This window comes from Physeter macrocephalus, chromosome 6, assembly GCF_002837175.3.
Source record: "Physeter macrocephalus isolate SW-GA chromosome 6, ASM283717v5, whole genome shotgun sequence".
Taxonomy (NCBI): domain Eukaryota; kingdom Metazoa; phylum Chordata; class Mammalia; order Artiodactyla; family Physeteridae; genus Physeter; species Physeter macrocephalus.
The window spans coordinates 1,864,281-1,886,086 of NC_041219.1; the positions used below are offsets into that span (position 1 = coordinate 1,864,281).

The following is a 21,806-nucleotide window of genomic DNA, read 5'->3' on the forward strand; positions in this document are numbered from 1 at the left end:
GGTAAGTTCCCCCATGCCTACTTTCTGGAGGGTTTTTATCATAAATGGGTGTTGAATTTTGTCGAAAGCTTTTTCTGCATCTATTGAGATGATCATATGGTTTTTCTCCTTCAATTTGTTAATGTTTTTTCACATTGATGGATTTGCATATATTGAAGAATCCTTGCATTCCTCATTCTTTTTCTGATTACAACCTAGAGTAGAAATGAAAACTTCCAGGCAAAATAAGAAAAGAAATATTACATGTAAAACTGATGTAGAGCAGTAAATGTTACTACCTCCCAAGTCTGCCTCATCCCCCAGAGAGCATGTGACAAGTATTTATATAACATAAGTGTTAAAGGACCAAGCAAAACCATTGGAAACATTTTCCCACAGCAGTATGAAGATACAAAGAGCCCATTGATCACAGTCTTATGCTGTGCCAGCTGGTGGTCTCTACTAATCTGCAGAAGCAGCTGCCCAATAGTCAAAATGCAGGTAAAGCACTTTGGCAGAATATGGTTAAAAATATTAAGGGAGAATAGAGAAATCAAACATATTTTGTACCTAAAATGGGTTAAAGTGTATGAAATCTGTAGACATTTTTATTTCCAGCTAATTTCTAGGTTTTTGGCTTTTATTGGCGGTCTGACGTTGCTAAATATGTGACTGAAGAAGAAATGATATGTAGCAGTTTGCTAGGGTTGCCATAACAAAGTACCATAGACAGTGTCTTAAACAACCGAAATTTATTGTCTCACAGTTCTGGAGGCTGGAAGTCTGAGATCAAGGTGTCAGAGGGTTGGGTTCTTCTGAGGCCTCTCTCCTTGACTTGTGGATGGCTGTCTTCTCTCTGTGTCCTCACATGGTCTTCCCTCTGTGTGTGTCTGTGTCCTAATTTCCTTTTCTCAAAAGAACGCCAGTCATATTGGATTAGGGCCCACTTGAATGACTTCATTTTAATTTAATTACTTCTTTAAAAACCTTATTTCCAAATACAGTCACATTCTGAGTTACTAGGGGTTACAACTTAAGCATATGAAGTTTGGGAGGACACAATTCAACTCCTAACGTGGAGGTATACTCTATTCTCCTTAACCCTGTTTTCTTTAGTGTTTTGAATTTATTCTCAATAGCTAGAGAATCTTTACTTTAAAAGCTTTATTCTCTCTAAGAGTTATATACACAAGAAACAATTAAATTATTTTAAAGGAAACATATGATTAAGTACTATAAATCATACAGACAGGAAGTGATATTGAAAATCAAAGAAGGCAGTTATCGGTATGGCCTAGAGGAAACTGTAGAACTTGGAAAGCCAAAAATGGTCTTAACAATGACCTATTTTTTTCAGTCTTATTTATCTGTAGGTTCACGTTCTACAGATGCCAATTTTTATCATCTCATATTCACTTTTCCTCTGCTCTCTCCTTTCCCCTTTTCCTTTTCTTTATTCTTGGGAACTGTAGAAAAATTTAGATAGCTTACCTCTCCGTGGGGTAGGCTGTATGGAGCAGCATTGATTTATTTCAAATGTCTCATTTTACTAATGAGAAAAATGCAGCTCACAAGTTAAATGACTTGTCCTGGTTGCTGAACTAGAATCCAGGTCTCCTGATTGTTATTCCAGTATGCTCTCAAGTGCACTGTGCAACTATTTTAGTTAGAGAATGTTTTATTTGTGTTTTAAGGACAAATGAGACTGCTTTTCTGTATTGTGTAATTGGGTCATTTATATTATTTTCCAATAGCGTTCCCTCTTAAATATTTCCAGTTTCTTCAGTTATTTTTATTGCTGTTCCCTCATTTTTTCCTGCATGGTTTTTGACACTCATATTAAAATTGCACCCCAAGTAAGATATCAATCAGAGTAATACATTCTTTCTTTTTATAATATAGTAGTATTTTTTTTACTTGCTAAAATATTGCTAGTTGTACTTGTAGTCATAAACTTTATTTAATATTATTGCTTAGATAAAGCCTACCTTTTATTCAGCTTCTAGTATATGCCAAGGACCTGATCTACACACTTTACAGTATCATCTCACTTAACCTACACAAAACTTTTAAAAGGTAAACATTACTTCCATTCTGTAGATAGTGAAACTAAGATGTAGAGTGTAATGAACTTCTGTAAAATCACACAGGGTAGAAAGTGGAAGACCTGGGACTGGGCTCTGGTCTGTCTGTCTCTATCGGCTGCCTTTTCCACGATTGTTACCTCAGTATTAAGTGCTTCATAGACTACATCACTGCTGCATAAAGTCTCTAGCTTATCAGGGTAGCAGTGATCCCGGTGAAAGTGCTAGGGCCTGGTTAAAAGGAGAAACAAAAACAGTACCAGTGGAAGCAGAACTGTGTCATGGGGAGCAGGAATTTATACAGGCATGTTATCTGCAGTACATTACAGTGCTCAGTGAAAGACACTGTCGATAAATGAAGAATTGTAGCTGCGTCCTGGTAACTGAACTTGAAGGTTCTCATTGATAGGCTCATGTAAGATATCTTCAAGCAACTTAGGAGGGACTTTGCTGCTGTTCTGCTAATGATTATCATCTTGACTTCTAAATTTCTGGTTTTTTAATTTATATTTTTCAGTTAAAAAAAATTAAGCATGCAGTTAATGGGTATCTTTTATTTGTATCTTTTCTTCGTTTTTAGTTGTGGTAGCTAACATGTCTTTAAACAATTAAATTCATTTTGTTTTCTTTCTGCATATTTTTCTGTCTTTTGTATTTATAGCATCATTATTATCAAAATATAACATAGAGGCCTAAGTTTTAAACACAATAAGTAGATAGTTCATAACCTAGTACTGCTATGGTAACAATATCAGTTAGAATATGTTGGTTTAAAAGTAACAGAAATACCCAAGTGAGTGTGGCCTAACAATGCCAGACTTGACTTTCTAACTCAGCGGGAATTTTAGAGAAAGGCTGTTCTGGAATTGGAATGAAATTAGGGTTCCGGGTTGGCATTTCTGCTATTTTCTTGGCCTTCTCCTCATGGTTACAAGATTGCTACAGCAGTTCTAAGTATCCTTATGTAATAACTTTAAAGGCAGGAAACAGGGAGAGTGTAGGAGAAGGGCCTTCTCCCTAAATCACCCCTGTCCTTTTCATGAGGAAAAACCTTCCCAAAAAGTACCCCCAGCAGACTTCCCTGTACCTCTCACTGCTCAGAGCGGGGTTCCATCCCTGTCCTTGAACCAGTCACTGACAAAGGAGATTAGGATTGCCACAGATGGCTTAGCCTAATAATGATTCATTCCTAGGGTGGACACATTTTTCACACCCTTCAAAAATTGCAATTCTGTTATCAGAGAAAAGGGAGACTGGCCATTACATACACAACAGATAGTGTCTGCCACAATTATTGAACTCTTTTAGTATCATCAAATAACTACGTGAACAAACGTAGAATTACAACTCTGATGAGTACAAAGGAGTGACTGGTGCTATAAAAGTATAAACTCAAGGGATTTAATCTAGTCTGGCTACTCTTCTTCAAAGAACTGATAATTAAGCTAATAATGGAGAAAGTTTTAGAAGTTAAGTAGGCAAAGGGGTTAAGGGATACTGGAGTGGGTGAGGGAGAGGAAGAGAGAGCATTCCAAGGAGAGGAAGTGTATTATGTTTATGTAACTGAAAGAAGGTGCATAAATATTCACTGCCATTATTACTAGCCTCTGGTCTGATGAAAGCCTTTGAATTACTTGTAGGGGTAAGAAGAAATTCTTAGACTTATAAGTAAGATCCTGAAATATTGGAATTTCTGAAAATTTTCCATACTTTAGGGGGCGACAACAGGACAGGTTATTTGACTTGGATTGTGCTAGAAGATCCTTGGTATGGAGTTGCCATATATAATACACTAATAGGCAAAAATCAGTCTGCCCCTCCTACTCTTTCCCTCTAATAATTTTTTGCAGCTACAATCTTTAGTTGACATCAATTAAAAATAATAAGAACAGCATCCTCACTGTTCCACATGTTGTCTGAAACCTTTTGGAACATTGACTTCATTAACCTGTAGTTCATACTTACATGGGTCCCATTTAAATTTTTTCAATACAGTTGAAAGTAAGCAAAAAAGCAGTGTTCTCTGAGACTTTGTGGATTCCTCATAAGAGACAATAAAATTTTAAAAATAAAATTTTTAAAAACTTGACTTCAATATACATAGAACTTTCGTAAACACTAGGTTATTTCCTATAAATAGAGAACAGCAGTTTCGTAAGCTTGTTCAGGGCTACAGAGCTCTAACCAATGACTAAAACTGCCCTCTTTTGAAAATCTGAAACTTTATTATCAAAAGAATACATATGTTATATATTTTAATTATTTAAAAAATAATAATGATACTTAAATTTTCCTAGCATCTACACTTTATGGTTTTAAAATTCATAAAAACTTTTCAGGTTTAAAAATTTTTAAGTTTTAGTTTAAGCCTTTTTTTAATGTGGCACTACTGTTACAACTGTTCTCACAAGACTCCAAAATAATAATGGCTTAAACATAGTAGCAGTTTGGGATTGATATGGTGCTACTCGTGTGTGTGTACCATCAGCCAAAGGCTGGTGCTCTACTATCAGCTTCTCTCTCATGATCTAAGAATGGCTACTTCGGCTCCTGGAATCACATCTGCATTCCAGCCAGTGGGAAGAGGGGAAGGGTGCAGACATTTGCTTCAAGGGCATAAATCATAATGCTTCTCCTTGCATTCTTTTGGCAAGAACTTAGTCACACGGTTAAAACTAACTACAAGAGAAGTGGGAACTATTGTGAAAAAATTGTCTTACCTCAGCAGCCATGTACCCATCTAAAACTCAGAGATTCTATTTCCAAAATAAAAAAGGGGAGAATGGATATTGGAAAATAGTAACAGTCTGGGCTATATTCACCATCTTTTGGTGATTGCCAAAAGAACTGGTTGAATAGCTTTAAGCTTAGATGTTAAGTATGTAATGAAGGAGTAAAATGGGTATCTGTGGAGACACAATTATATTTATGGACCTCATACCCCGTACAACCTTACTTTATGCATCTTTGCATTCCTACCATCCAGCATGGTATATGAATAAAAATAAGCGCATAAGAAATGTGTTTGGAATGAATGAATGAACATCCCTCTTTGTCTTTCTTGTATAATATGTATTGCGTGAATTCTTTTTTCATACTTGCCATTTCTTTGTCCTATCTATAATTTATTTACTTTCTTAAAGAGGATTTATGAGTAGAGATGATCAGAGTCCATAGTATAATAGAGGAGTACTTTGTGTCTCTGTGTATGTATGTGTGTATGTAAAATTTAATAGAAATCTAAATTAACTTATACCATAGGACCAGTTTTCTCAACCCCTAAAACTGACAGTATTAACTTCTATTATTATGTTTTAATTATTATTAGACTAGTTGTGGCTTTTGAAGATTCAGTACTGTGTCTAAGAATTCTGAAAATATTCTTTTTTTAAAACTGATACCTAATGTCATTAATTAGTTTGTGAAGATGTTTTCTCTGCACATTATGTGTATATTTTACATTTTGACCAGCTATCTCTGGAAGAGATAAGATGGTCTGGGGATTAACAGTTTGCTGATATGATTTTTCGTCTCTCAAAAGAGGCATTTTATAGAGCTTTTGGTCATTATATCTGGTTTTTGTCCCTCTGTTAATTTACAGATCCATTTGTTCATGTGTTAACTCCTGCTACACATTTTTAATAACTCTTAAATACCAGGTGCTGTGCCCAGTGCTGGGAACATGAGGATGGGCGAGACCTTGCATGCACCCTGCTGGGCTTAGTGTCAGTGCCACATGGTGTGGGGATTGCCGTGCCAGGCCCACACTGTGGAGTAACTGAAGACGAGCAAGGAGCTCTAGGACGCGAGGGGGCCAGGCAAGTTGCTGCCAGGATTGAGGCAAGTCTGTGGAGTCAAAGTTTGTCAGTGATGAGCTGGGGGAAGTGTGTCTAAGCTGAGGATACTGGATGAAGGCTGTGAAATTGTTAACACAAGTTCGTGTGCCAGACACACAGTGAGGCCAAAAAAAACTGAAACGTCGGAGTTTGGAGCAGAGAAAGGTTTATTGCAAGGCCATGCAAAGAGACAAGGTGGCTCATGCCCTGAAAAGCCTCCAGCTCCCCGAAGGGTTTTGGCAAAGCATTCTTTTTTTTTTTTAACATCTTTATTGGAGTATAATTGCTTTACAGTGGTGTGTTAGTTTCTGCTGTATAACAAAGTGAATCAGCTATACATATACATATATCCCCATATCCCTTCCCTCTTGCATCTCCCTCCCTCCCTCCCTATCCCACCCCTCTAGGTTTTAAAGGCCGGGAGAGGAGGAGTATGTGATCAGCTTGTACACAGTTCTCTGATTGGCTGATGGTGAGGCAGCAGGGTGGTGTCACAGGGGTTAACATTATCAGTCCTTAGGCTCCAGGAGGCCTGGGGCTGTGTGCTCATGGTCATCAAGTAGTTCTTCCATTTGGTGGAAATTTGCCTCATATACTATTATCTAGGTACTTCAGAGTGGAGCTAAAGCAGAGGATATGGGGGAAGGCCTGTCCTGGGAAGGCCTCATAGGGTCCTGCTTGGTTACAAAGTAACATGGCAATAGTTTGATTTGGTGAGAGTGAAGGCTACAGTTTAGAGGGCAGAAAGAAGCGGAAACAAAGAGGGAAGGGCAAAATGCTTTTCCTGTTCTTCCACATTCCTGGTCAGAGAATTCTTAATTCAAACCTTCCTGTGAGAGTGGGGAGCTGGGACCACCTAGAAGCCAGAGGTTGGCCCTTGGGCCTGACTGTTATAGTCTAAATGGACTTGGAACTCAGGGGCCTGGCTGGTGGGGACAGGCAATGGGGGATGGGTCGGAGTACAGAGCCTCTGACAGAAATGAAAGAGCCCTCCCCCAATAAAGAAGAAAAGAAAGGAGGTGCTTCTCTTATGGATTCCATAGCCACTGGAAGAGGAGGCTGAGGGAGGCTTCTCCTCCTCTTATCACACTTGGCCTAGTTGCCATTGCCCCTGAATTTCCCCAGGCTGAATAAGTCTTTCAGTGGAAGATGAAATTAATTTAAAATTTGCACTATTCTCAGTTACTTGGTATCAATAGTTTTACACACAGTTTTCATTGTTTTTGTTATCAGGTATATCTGTCAAGGTAGGTTAGTATACTTTTCTAACAGTTTATTGCCTTGACTTGTAACTTTTAAATAATTAGCTGTATTGTATCCCTATTTGTCCTCTTGCCAAGGCCCTGCAAATGGGGCCAAGCCTGGTAATAAGTCACCATGTAAAAAGGTATGTTTTACTATGGGTCACAGACAAAAACGTTTAAAAGCCACTGACCTAGGGACACCAAGTTCACAGTCCTCTGCGTGGCATATGAGGGGCCTACCGTGATCTGGCTCTCCACCCACACCTCTAATCCTGCCTCTAATCCACCTCTAAACTGCACATACTCTCAATATGGGATGCATCTGTCTTCTTTTCTGTTCTGTTTCATTTTTTAAAAAAAATACTAGTTGCAATCCACTAAATTAATTTTATAATCCACTGATGGGTCAACTTGTGACCCAAGTTTGGAAGAACTCTGCTCTAGTTGTTGGGGTGGTGACAATGTGATCAGATAAGTGTTTTGGAAACGTCTGGCAGCTGATTAGACGGTGGGTCGGAAGGGAGTGGGGGATATGGGTTATGAGATTATTGAGCCAAAGATAGGCCTAAGATGGATGGTAAGACTGAGGATAGAGAGGAGGGGAAGGTGGTAGAGTCAGCAGGTCTGGGTGACAGTTTAGATATTGAGGGTGCAGAAGAAAACTAGAATAATATCATAATTTCTGACTTAATAGGGAGTCTATAGCAGGAGAATTATATTTGAGGGAAAGGAAAATGAATTCAGTTCAGTACTTGTGGCATTTGAGGTCACAGTGTGACATTCAGGTAGGATTTTAGTTGGAGAAAGGCTTAGTAAATTAGGGACTATAACAGGGCTGTTGGCTTTAGCATTAGGAAGCCACTGAGAAAACTTAGCAGGGACAGATCTCAGTGGTTCAAAGAGTGAATATGTTGGGAGGTCGGGAAAGGAAGACGTGCAATATAGAATATAGTCTTTCCTTTCAATAAACTTGCTTGTAAAGCCAGGAAGAAAGAGGGATGAAAAGAGTAGGACACAGATTTGAAGGAGGGTTTTAATTAATTCTGGAGCACTTCTGTACAGAAGGGAGGAGGACCTTGGGGATACGCAGATATTGAAGATACAACCGGAGGAAGGGGTAACTAATCCAACCTGGTTTCAGGGGAGATGAGAGAGTGCACTTTAGGATGTAAATGCAGGGAACCTCAGGCAGAAGGAAGAGCATCTCTTATGCAGCTGAGAGGGAGATAAGGATGTCTGTGGAGGCAGGGGTTTCCCTTTATAGACACGTGTTGAGTACAAGCACCAGGCACTGTGTAGGCGCCGTGGCTACAGACGTTAGTAAGGCAGAGTCCAGTGGGGATGATAGGCTAGGAAACCCAGCAGGACAACGCGTGGTAAGTGTCGTTTAAAGTTATGCTCAGGGATGCTGGAAACAAAGAAGAGGGCATGAGGCCAGGCTTTCCAGAACAGGAGAGGACAAAAAGTGAAAATGGGTTTGCACCTGAAATAGGAGTCAGGGACACCTAAGGACTGAGAAGAGGACTATGGCAGGACCAGGGTCTGAGACAAATATGAACCAGATTACAGTGGTGACTGTTGATAACCGTGGTCGTAATAATAAGTTTTCTGTTTTTATGATTATTGACTTGGTTTGAGAATCAGCTGAAACTTTATTTGGGAATACTTGAGAAAATGAATTTTTATGTCAAAGGAAGCTGTCTCTTGCTTATCCTTTGCCTCTTCCTCCTTTGATGACTTCTCTTGAAGCTAATTTAGGTAAAGAAAGCCACCGCTTCCAAAAGTGCTTTGGTACCCTGGCATAATTTCAAAGAAATCTCCTTTCCCACTTAGTTAACTACATTTCCCCAGGAAAAAAAAAAAAAAAAACTTCTCTGTCAATGTAACATCCTTTAACAGGACTCCTGCTGGTCGGTTCTTGTCTCTTGCTGTGGCAGCTGTGAACATATATACTATTGATTGTTAATGTGTGATATAAATCCGACTGGAGCATGCCCGCTAATTGGTTTGAGAGCCAGATATAGACAATGCTGTCTTATAGTAGCTTGTGTAGATAGGCCTAGTCATAGGGTTAATTCTGCTTGACAGCACATCAGCAGCATCTTGAGAGTAATTACCCAACAGAAGTTTTCCCACAGCCGGACTGAGAGCTTCAAAGGCTTCTGAATTTACAACCAGTATTAACCTATATCTGAAACATAATGTTCCCACAAGGGCTCACATTTTTTTCTCCTTCTTATTAAATGTATGGGGTTACTAGGTTCATTTACTCTGTGAAGAACTTAGTGAAAACTTACTTGCTGTTGAATAATTGAAAATCTTGAATAATAAGTAAAGAGGATAATTTTAAATTTGAGTTTTTTATTGCTTTATTATATTACTGAAACAAGTTAATCTGTAAAGATTGGGTGCTTTTTTTTTTTTTACATAATTTATTCTCTTTCTCTCAAAAACAAGCTAAAAAGTTAATATCTTTTCCATACTGCACTATCTCTGTGGATATGTACATGTTTAGAGGACATAGGGTTATGCATGCATTTAAAATGGTTAAAATAAATATGTATTTACATCTTAAAAAGCTGTCTTACTGGTTGACGCATGTACTGAAACCTAAAACTATTGCATCTTTTTTCCCCCTCATAAAATCAGTTATTGTCTACAAGCAATTTTTATATCATAAAAAATTTCTTTCTCTTTGCAGGTCAGAAACCAAATTTGACTCTGGTTCAGGTATGTTTACATTCATAATGTTATTCTGAGTATATTTTATTTACATTATTCTCTGAGGAGTAATGCATCAGATCAAGAACCATTTTGATTTTAAACAGACTAGGCAGTCTCTTTTCAAAACATGAACCCCACCTCAAAGCAGGGCTGTTGGCTGCTTGTGGCTGCTTGGAATCATAACTTGAGGTGGTGTTCACGTTGGGATTCTCGATAGCTCTGAAATAAGTATTAAATGCTCTGTATCTGCAGAGCTTCATTTTAAAAGCAAAGGAGGGGGTTGTACCTACTCATGGCTAAAAATAGAATATTATTCTCTCACTGGACAAAGCATCCTGGGTAATTTAAAAATTCTCTGCAAGTGACTTGTCATCACATATGGGTAACAGATACATTTAATCCAGCAAACTGCAGAGGGTTTTAGCCAATAGAAATAGGTATTTGTCTATGACTTACTAATTTTTAAAAATTTGTTTTGTTGGGGAGGCGGGTGATGGAAAATGAAGGTCACCTTAAGCCATTATTTTGTATCTATCAAGACAGTCTCACAAACAGTGGCGTATCAGCCTCATTAGATGTTTTCTTCTCATTAAGCATGAATATAGCTATATAATCCTTACATTTGACTGTGTCTTTGTGTCACTCGCTGAGATGTACGTGCTTCATAGTTTCTGACGGTGTTTGCAATTAAAGCACAAAAACTACCTCATGTTCAGTACGAAGGAATTACGCCCTTTAGTGAACTGTTATAGATAAATAAACCTTAATTTTCAATTTCAGGAGAAAATAGTTTGCAGAAAATATATAACTTATTGAATTTAAAAGTAACATTCTTACTCTGGTTTGAGTTCCACTATGTTTTAACTTAAAAGTTTTCGTTTATTATTTCACAAAGGGACCAAAGACTATGTGTTCTTTTTGATAGTGGTGTTAAGGAGCCAACATGCTTTTCTTCTTCAAAACCTGTATCTTTCTTTTGAATTTCTCCAACTTGGTGAGACCCTTTAAATATGAAGTCTGTACATTTGAGTTAACAATTTCACCTAATTTGAGGACTGTGATTCCAGAAATCTTTCCATTCTGTGTGCTCGTGGGCTTCTGAATCACATGTGACAGTGGTAGCATAAGATAAACATTTCTGGTTTACAATGTTGACGATATGGAGACTAAAGGCATGATGGCATTGTATCCACTATTTGACTTTTTTATTGATTCATAGATTCGACTCAAAATGGTGTAAAAAGTCTTTGTCATTTTTTAATAGTTAAAATATTTAAATATTATGAGATAAATGAAAAAATTGAGAATGAATTTTTATATAAAATTGCATATCTTTTTACCATTGCCAGTCAGTCATCAAATATTTATTAAAAAATCCACTTTGTTATGATCAGATTCCTTAAACATCAAGTCAAATACTGGTTTTAGCCTACAGGATCTGGAATATAGCTTTTAAAAATGAAAAAGTCTACTAGGTTCATTTCGGAGGTAAAACCTGGAAATAGTGTATAAAACTGAAATATTAGGCAGCTGTTGTCAAAGTTAGAAAATTTATGTTAAATTTTCAAAAGCAAATTAAAGTGTGCTGCTAAATTCCCATAGTGAGAGTTAGTATTTATCATGAAAATAGTTATAACATCTGTATAGGCACACATCTTTCACTCTTGTGACCAAAGGTTTTGTTCATGATTCTTATTTTTTCCAAGTCCTAATTTTTTTAAATGTCTTTCATGGACAACATCTGCATGTCTTTGAAAACTACAAAGTTTTGTGCTCTGAAAAATCTTACGGGGAATACTGATTAAAAGTTTATTTATTCTTTTAACTTTGAATCTAAATATGTTGTGGAAATAATTCAGATGGTTTCAAATTAAGAATCAGGTAATTCTTTTTTCTTATAAATTCTTTTAGCTTAATATCAAATGAGGGAATCATGACAAAGGAAGTTAGAATGTATTCTTTGGCATTCTATATCATGCAAATTTTGGTTAGAAATGAGGTAGCATATTGGAACAATTAAATGTATGAATTTAATAGGTTCAGGTTCTCTATTGTTCATCAAATACAGAAAGTAAACTAGCTCTGTTTAATGTTGTATACAGCTGTAACATTGTTTCTGACAAAGTAAAATTTTTAAATGAAGGAAGATGCTGATCTTACTAAGAAAAAAAAAAAACACCTTAAAAAAATAAATACTATGGTCAATGACTAGCCATAAAGAAAAGAATTTCAAAGTAAATATATATATGTATATATATATATTTTTTTCAAGTAAAGAACCCAGCTTATGCAGAGCTTACTGCACATTTGCAATTTGCAGTTTGTGTAAATGAGTTTCAGGCTGTGGAGTGAGATTCAGGAGGAAGGAAGGAAAGTTTTCATTGTCAGCATATGGTAAAAAATGTCAGCTATTGAATATATACCAAAATGATCAACCTAGAAAGTGATTTAATTTTTTTCTTATCAAAATTGTATTGATTTTTTTCTACAAAAGCAAATTCACAACTTCTTTGCATTTTTTTAAAGTTTCAAAAAAATTTATAATGAAAAGTTTCAACTATACATAAAAGTACAGGGTGTAGTAAATGAGCACCCACCCATTCATTATCTAGATTTTACCGTTATCAATAATTTGCCATTTGTTTCAGTTTTCTTTTTCTGCTTTAATTATCTTAGAGTGAAATACATACATTTCATGTGATTTTTAAAACCTGAAAATTATAGATTGTGTTGATTTATTGAAACAGATCATTTTTTTTGAGGTTTTTATTTCTCTCAGAAATTTGAGTCACATACAAATTCTTATGGAAAGGATCTTGACATTACTATGTCCACATTCAGTTAGAGATGTTGAATGTTCTATTCATGTGATGAAGGTTAAAAATAACTTTAATCAGAAGGTGCTGAATTAATTCCAATCTGAGAACCCCAGAATCGTCCTATCCTCAAGATTAATTTGATGAAAATTTTAGCTGCCTTCTAGCTGTGTCCTCTATGTACTGAGTTGTAGCCTGATTAAGTTCCGTTTCTGTTGATTTATAACTCAATCACCTAAAGGTTTCAGCTTTGTCAATTGAGAACAATCAGCCTACCTTCTTTCTAAAGGAGTTTTAAGGGTTGCATTTTAATACCGTTTCCTAGCTGATGTACTAATGTTGCTTGCCTATGATCCTGTGTAGTTGGTGATTTTACTAATAGAGTAAAACAGACTTCCTTTTATGTTCAGAAGTAGCAAGAAGCTGTGCTCTTCTCCCCACCTCCCAAGAAGGGAAGTTAGTTGATGCTGGAGGAAGCAGAGCATTGAGTTTAATGTAGTGATTAAACATGAAAGCCATATATCAAATCTCAGGAGAAACATGCTTTTGAAAGAGGGAGAGAACTGTGGAGCATATTGCATGATAGGCTATGTAAACAGAGCCCTGGAGGTCAGTGTGTGGATGCAAACCAATTAAATAAAGAACTTACTGGCTTTGCTTTCTATCATCTGGATGGGGAGGATCACAAGTTAACATGCATACGGTTGAAGTGTAAACTTTGCTTGAATAAGCTGGGCACCTTTGGAAACTTCATTAACTCTTTCAACTCACTACTGAGGTTGGTTGGGTTTTGTTTTGTGTGTTGTTGGTGGTTTTTAGAAATTTAACCAAAGTCCTTCGAAAGTTAAAATAAAACCCCAAATATATGCTCTCTTGGCCCTTCTGTACATACCGGTCAGCAAAGGTGCTAGTGAAGAGTAGAATGGAAGACAAAGCAAAGAATGAATTGCTGAAAAGACCAGAGTTGGCTGTGTAGTCAAATTTCAAGGAAGTGTACATGTCTTTTAAAAACAACCCATTTGGAAAAACAGAGCTCTCGCAGAATAACTGAAAAAAGATGTTTTTCTCGTATCCTGAATTCTGGGTATAAGGAAAAGATATAGCTGGAATTTACTAGTCACTATATAACATCAGGATATTGTTATTTCTGTTCTATTAAAATAGAATAGTTTTCTGACCAAGAAGAACATGAAGCCTATAAGTTAAAAACTGTATGTTAAGGACTGCCCAGAGTCTAATTCTGTGGTCCTAACCTTTTCAGGCAATGTTTGGGTGAGAACATGAAATACCAAGTTAAATGGTATAGTTTCATGGTCCATAAACATTCAAAACAAAGATTTTTTTTTTTTTCTGTAGAGTCATGTTGGCTGAGAAAGTGAATAAGCTTATGTTTAGTGCTTGTTGATTCTGGGCTGCTTGGAATAGCAGTACTAAGGAAATGGGCTCATAGAACACAGCAACTCAAAGGTATAAGATTTCATGAAAGCAAATTATGGAGGATTAAGAAACCTAATGAGCGTAGTTTAGTGTGGAGAGTGGAGGAGAGAGCTCACTATTAAATAAAGCCCAAGAGTGTACAAGGTTAGGAGATCCTAAAAGACACGATAAGAAAAGGCACAACAGAATATAATTATCCTGAAAGGAAAAAAAAAAAGAAAAAAAAACTCAAAAACTCTAAGGAACAAAAAGCAGCTAGTGTCGCTTTTAAGATCTGTAGTTGAAAAGGAATCTACACCAGGGTAAGGAACTAAAAGAATATAATCAGTTAAAGCTTGAGGCAAAAACATATGGGTGGTGAAAAACAGAGTGGGCTGTTAATGGTGGTCACTAAGTTGAAGGGATATGGGGAATTTGAACATAGTAGAACTAGAGTTTTGAAAGCTTATTAGCAAATGAGACCATCTGCCTAACATAGTAAGCCTTTCTCAAAAAATATTAATAGGAAAACATTTTCAGATCTTAGAAATGTGAGAATATGTTGACAATACTTTTTAGCTCCTACAAATCAATTTTGTTATTTTAAAATTTCTTATTTTTAAAGTTCTCATAACAATGAAGAACCAGGAAATAAAATATAAATCTCTATAAGAGTATTGAAATCTGTCTTTGGGCATCCTTCATTAATAAGAAAATACTGGGCTTCCCTGGTGGCGCAGTGGTTAAGAATCCGCCTGCCAATGCAGGGGAAACGGGTTCAAGCCCTGGTCTGAGAAGATCCCACATGCCGCAGAGCAGCTAAGCCTGTGCACCACAACTACTGAGCCCGTGTGCTACAAGTACTGAAGCCTGTGCGCCTAGAGCCCGTGCTCCACAACAAGAGGAGCCACTGCAATGAGAGGCCCGCGCACTGCAACCAAGAGTAGCCCCCGCTCAGCACAACTATAGAAAGACTGAGCCCAGCAACGAAGACCCAATGCAGCCAAAAATAAATAAATAAAATAAATTAATTTTAAAAAAAAGAAAATATTGACTGTTCATCTATTCATTCATTCAACATACATTTACCAGGCGTACTCTGTGCCTGATGCTGAGGCTATAGCTATAAACGGGGGGATACAATTCCTTCTCTCATAGAATCTTACAGCTGGTTGGTCTATTATACAAATTCACATGGATTTCTTTGCATATTTAGCTGAGAAGGGCTAACAAGGTTAAATTTGGATCCAGATGGTGAGTTAAAGAACTCTTGATATTTAAATATAAGCTAATATATTTTAAGTTTTGACAAATTCACCTTTCCTTACTTTATTCAAACCACATCACTGTTTTCTACTTTAAAGAGAACACTTTTAAGAGAACAGCCTAATAACGCTAATGGCTGGTGTTTAGTTTTTCTATAGCTTTTAATAAGGAGTGACATTTCACATTTGATTATCATTAACAGAGATTAACTTAGAAGAGAACAATGACAAATGTTTGTGGATACTATTCTCTTCACTTTTATTTATTTTTTTATTTCATTCTTTTACTGCATCCTATTCAAGTTTGGCCTGGAAAATCAGGCAGTCTCTCCTCTATAACAATCTTATGGGATTGTGTAGAAGCAAGTGGAGGGGACATAGCCCTTCATCTCCTTTTATAAACTAAATTAAAGACCAGGAAGCAGCAACGCATGTTGGCTAAGTACTGAGGTGCTGGAGCAGATAAATCTGAATGAAGTTTCTCTTTACTTCCAATAATTTTCAATTGGTTTTCTTGGATTTCATGTATACCATTATGTCATAGACTTAAACTGTATTTTCTTTCTTTCTTATTTAGAATTAAAGCATTTATAACTATGATTTTCCTTTACTAAAGCTTTAACTGAACCCTGGAGATTTTTAAATATTGTATTTTGAATAATTGCAGTTTTGATTTTCTTTTGGACATATTGATTAGGAAAGTTTTTAAATTTCCAAATTTCTGCTTGCTACTTTTGTTAGTAATTTTCAGTTTCATTGCTTGGTGGTCAAAGAATGTGACTTTACCACTTTTTAGTAAGTCTGTTGTTCATTACTTATTAGAATTTTATTTTGGGGCCTAGTGGGTATTTAATTCTTGTTACTCTTCTGTGTGTGATTTGAAAACTATAAATTTCTGCAACATAAAGGGTTTGATGCATAGTTATTGGATCAACCTGATTCATTATTTTTATCATTATTTATTTGGTTTCTATTTTATCTGACAAGGACTTTGAGAGGAGAGACAATTCGTCATTCAGTGTTTTTTTACCTGAATTCTGCCTCCTTAGATATCACCATCCCTGTGTTGTCAGCTCCGTGTGTTCTATATATTCTGGTGCTAGCCATCTTGCTTAGGTCATGAATTGTACTTGTTCTCCTGTAGAGAACATTATTCCAAAGCAGTGCCCATGGAAATGAAGGCTGCTCTAATGAGAAAACTTATGTTATTCCAAATTTACATGTGAAGCAAGAGGTTGTTTTACCACTTGTAAATACACGTGCTTGCCCCTTCCCTCTTGCCCTCAACACCACCCCATAGCTTTACAAGGAAAAAAGCTCTGAGCCATCATATGATGCAAACCTTTGTTTTCTCCACTTAGCATCCTCCCCTACTCCTTCATCTGTCTGGCAAGATTCTGTTTATGTCTTAAGGCTCAGATCAAGCATTGAGCCCTCAATTAAATATAGTCTTCCTTAACACCCTCCCAAGAGTTAATCATCCCTTCCTCTGTGCAAACATTGGACCTTGTATTTACATTTACTGTAGCATTTATTATCTGTTATAATTATTTGTGTGGGTCCCTCTTCCTCTTCAAGCCTGTGAGTTTCTTGAAGGCAAGAATCATGTCTTATTCACCTTTATAACCTTCGTATCCAATGTGAAATAGTCAGTAAACAAAAATTCAGTGAGGTTGGGAGTCTTTGTTCTGTTCTCCAATTGTGATTGAAATGCTTAACTAATGACCAAAGAATTATTCTCCCCTCCCTTCGTGTAGAGTTGTTGCTGGGAAGTGGCTACTCGGCCAGAGATTACAATTTCCAGCTCCTTTGCATCTGTGTGGGGACATGTGACTAATTCTCCCAGTGGAGGATGTGTCATTTCTGGGCTAAGCGGATTAAGTATCCAATATGCCTTCCCACAGCTCACTTCCCCTTCTGAAGTTACATCAGAGGTACATGTTGAACATGATGGCATCACAATACGGAAGGGGTCTTGGTTCCTGAGTCATACTTGGAAGAGATCCACTCAGGAGAGCTCTTCATCCAGGAACATCTTCATTGGCCTTTATGTAGAGGGAAATAAACTTTTATTGTAATAGGCCACTGAGATTTTGACATTGTTTATGAGGGCAGCTAATGTTACATAGCCTGACTAGCTCAGTGCCTAGAATACTCCCTGGCAATAGTTGGTACTCATTGATTACTGTTGGACAAATGATAAAATTAATGGCTAGGGATTACATTATCTAACCTAAAGATGATCCTCTAAACTAATGATCATACAAATATAGTAGGTTCATAATATAGTATACTATGTTGTGTATAATCACTGGGCCTATCAGTTAGTGATTGTCACAATAACAAAGTGTAAAAGGACACCTTAAAAAGCAGTGACTTAAAACAACAATATTTTTGCTCACATGTCCATGAGTGGGAGTGGGCTTGGGTGGGAGTTGGTTGACATTAGCTAGTCACAGGTTGGGTTCAGGTCTGCTCCACAAGTCTTGTCATTGATGATAAAAGGTAACAAGGCAAGCCCAACTATGCAAGCATATTTCAAGCCTCTGCAACATCCTCTGCTAGCAGATCTGCATCATAGCTAGATCTGCTAGCATCCCATTGGCCAAGCAAGTTGCATGTCCAAGCCAAAAGTAAAGGAGTAGAAAGAGCTCTTTCCTTGCCACTTGTCATGCAGGTGTAAGTATCCTGTCTTCCCTCTAGTGGGCAGAACTGCCGAGTCACATGGTAATGGGTGTGGAGATAGGGAGGGGAGAGGAATAGGAGCCAAAAATGGAATCTACCGCATTAGAACATTATGTCCTCAGATCAGTTATTTAGTAAAAATATGTATAGAGTTAGAAGGATTATATTTTTAAGTGGATCTGATTCCTTCTATATAATTGTATTATTTGGTAACCTAAGTTCAGATGTGATATTAATGGATATATGATGAAAATATTTGTATAATGCTTTACCATTTAAAAAGTATTTTAATTAATCAAATTCGAGACTCACAAAAATCTTTGTAAGATACACAGGGATATTTTTACCAACGAAGGACTTGAGATACGGAAAGGTTAAGTGATTTGCCACATAAATAGTAAATGGCCAATCTAGGGTTGGACTTCAGGTCTCCAAGTTGCAAGGACTGTGTCCTTTTTATTAGATCATGAGATGGTTATTTTAATGAGCAACTTTTGTTTTTAACTTTTCTATTATTAGCTTTTTATTTTGTATAATTACTATGTTTAGTAGCTATTATACATTATAAATTATAAAATTTAATCTTTTATCAAACATAGAAATGTGATTATAAACACACCTTAAAAATACAAAGTGTAGGGCTTCCCTGGTGGCGCAGTGGTTGTGCGTCCGCCTGCCGATGCAGGGGAACCGGGTTCGCGCCCCGGTCTGGGAGGATCCCACATGCCGCGGAGCGGCTGGGCCCGTGGGCCATGGCCGCTGAGCCTGCGCGTCCGGAGCCTGTGCCCGGGAACGGGAGAGGCCACAGCAGAGGGAGGCCCACATAACAAAAAAAAAAAAAAAAAAAATACAAAGTGTAGTACAGATTTATAAATGATTACAATGTGGCCAGTTTGTAGGCCATTGAAAATGTTGTTGGCAGTTTCCCAAGAGGCCTGAAAAGATAGTATCAATTGCCTTGGTGAATTTTCTGTGTTCTAGTATCTAGTCAAACTTTCAGGCTCAGAAACCTAGATGTTTCAATATCTCTCAGGGATGGACTCAGGTTGACAAGCCCAAAAGACGGATGGATGAAGCTAAAATGCCAATGTATTTGTTTACAATGAGAAATAATAATTTTCACATGGCTCAGAATACTTACATCTGCATGATCAGTGTCTTCTTTCTCTGGTCAAGCTATATGACTCACAAAATCACCATAAGAGCTCATTTTATCAATTTGTCAAAATAAATCATTTGTGTTGGGGCTGAAATTTCCTTACTATTGTATATTATCATCCTAAAGGCAGACCTACGTAGGGAGTCAGATCATATCCAGAAAGTGGCCCTGTTGAGCACAGATAAAGAACAAAGGGAAACAGACAAATTGAATGTTTAGCTTTATGAGTTAAAGTTAACATGAATTGTCTATCTCAAAATAGGGACGGTCCTGGCCATTGAGACCCTATTTAACTTGATATTCATTGGCTTCAGCTTCATCCATCCATATAATAGATAGTTTTGCCACTGGAGGAAAACATAGTACAAGTCCATTACTTAAGACTTTGTTTCCAAGTTCTTGGAGCAGGAGATCATGTGTAGTAACTTTAGAACTTAAAATTTATAATTTAAATGTTTCTTAGCTATTGAAGCATATACTAAAATTTTAATGGTTTAACACACCACTTCAGCATACTAAAATTAAGATTAGACTAAGGTCAATATTTAGATCAAGGTAGAGGACATTTCCATTACCCTAGAATGTTCCCTCATATTTTCCTTCAGTCACTCCCCACTCCCCAGAGGCAACCACTATTCTGACTTCAATCACCATTGATCAGATGTCTGTTCCTGAATTTCATATTAAATAGAATCATACTGGGACTTCCCTGGTGGCTCAGTGGTTAAGAATCCACCTGCCAATGCAGGGAACATGGGTTTGACCCCTGGTCTGGGAAGATCCCACATGCCACGGAGCAACTAAGCCCATATGCCACAACTACTGAGCCCACGTGCTGCAACTAATGAAGCCCGTGCACCTAGAGCCTGTGCTTCTCAACAAGAGAAGCCCCCGGCTCGTCGCAACTAGAGAAAGCCTGTGCACAGCAACGAAGACCCAACACAGCCAAAAATAATTAAAAAAAAAAAAAAGAAAGTTAAAAAATTAAGTAAATAAATAAATAAAAACTAGTTGTTTAATATCCAGGGTATGGATGTATAGTACAACTTATTTTTAAAAATAAATAAATAAATAAAATCATAGAGGATGTACTCTTTTTTTTTTCTTTTTTTTTTTTTTTTTGCAGGATGTACTCTTTTGCATGTGATATCTTTTGCTCTCTGTAATGTTTCTGAGACTTAGCCATGTTATTTGTAAGTACCAGGAGTTATTGCTGAGTAGTATAAGTTGGGTTGCATATTTTGGTTCAGTTCTGGCTACCATTCATGCAGTTGTGTTTACTGTGAGTAGTCTCTGTTTCTAACATTCTAAGGCCCAGAATACTGTTGTTAATGCACTGAGTCTGTATGTAGACGTTTTAAATACTTTGATTCTGCGTGGTCAGTCAGATTGCCTGTGCATGTAGAGCACTTACTCTGCTTAAGACATGGTGAAGGATATATGAGTATGACACAGTTCCTGCCCTCATGGAGCTTATAATCTAATTGGAGAGGTGAGATATATACACACACAGTAAGATATCTTTGGGTGCAGGACAATATGAGTGGTTCCAGTAATAGAGTCTTAGTAGAATTTAGAAGAAGGGGGATTACTTTAGGCTACGGTGATTGGTGAGGGTGATTGATTCCTTATTGGAGGTAGAACTTGGATCTTCAAGGGTAGAGTTTAGGTAGATATAAAGACGGAGATCATTTTAAATAAAGAGTCAGTTGAAGGCAGACACAGAGGCAAAGGTGCAAAATATATTTGAAGAACAGTAAGTAAACCAACTTGCCAGAACTGAAGGATTTTTGCCTGGGACTAATGGTATAGTTGGGAATCTATTACAGACCACAGGTTAGAAAATTTGGACCTAATTCTGTGGACAATAATAATAGTAACAATTGCTAACACTGATTGTATATTACTATGTGACAGGCATTGTACTAAGTGCTTTATATTTACTAACTTATTTAATCTATAAGACCTATACATAATTATTTCCATTTTATAAATGAGTAGACTAAGGCACAGAAAAGTTGCATGTTTTGCTGAGATTCAGGTAGCTAGTAAGTGACAGAACTGGGATATGATCCTAAGTAGCCTGATTCTAGAACCCATAGTCTGAACCATTATGCAATTTTTAAAAACCTAGAATATAAGTTGATATGATGCAAAAATTATGAATTTTTACTCATACATCCTTTTACTCATACACATGACATACACATCCACACAGCCACATGTTTGTAGAAATTTTCTCCCCCAGAAAGTAGATTCCATAGTCTGTTGAGAAATGGATTTTGCTAGTGATGTATAGTTTTGATTTCTAAATGCAGATCATCCCCCCCCAGCACTAAATCACCTGCTGAAAAAGATATTTATGTGGGATTTGTTGTAAAAACATGATAGATGAAGAATTAACTGGTTCTAGAGAATTAATAATCGTTTTGTTGGTGGACCAACCCCTTATTTTTAATATAGTTCAAAATCAATATAATTCAATTCATACAGCTTACTATAGTTTCAATAGGAAGTGAAAGTGCTTACTTTATATTGATAAATATCCATCAAGTGGAATGAACTGGTGGCCCTCATCACCTTCTTTGAGGCAGTAAC

The 21,806-nt window shown here is 36.9% G+C and overlaps 1 protein-coding gene across 2 annotated transcripts in view; it reads left to right on the top strand.

Annotated features, from left to right (window-relative positions):
* The window catches only part of MSRB3 (methionine sulfoxide reductase B3), a 163,655-nt gene that overhangs the window by 77,623 nt on the left and 64,226 nt on the right, over positions 1-21,806 (top strand). For both annotated transcript variants that reach the window (XM_055085182.1, XM_055085181.1), the window contains exon 5: positions 9,845-9,873. In XM_055085182.1, coding sequence (XP_054941157.1) covers positions 9,845-9,873 — 29 coding nt within the window. The remainder of the gene's footprint in view (positions 1-9,844; positions 9,874-21,806) is intronic.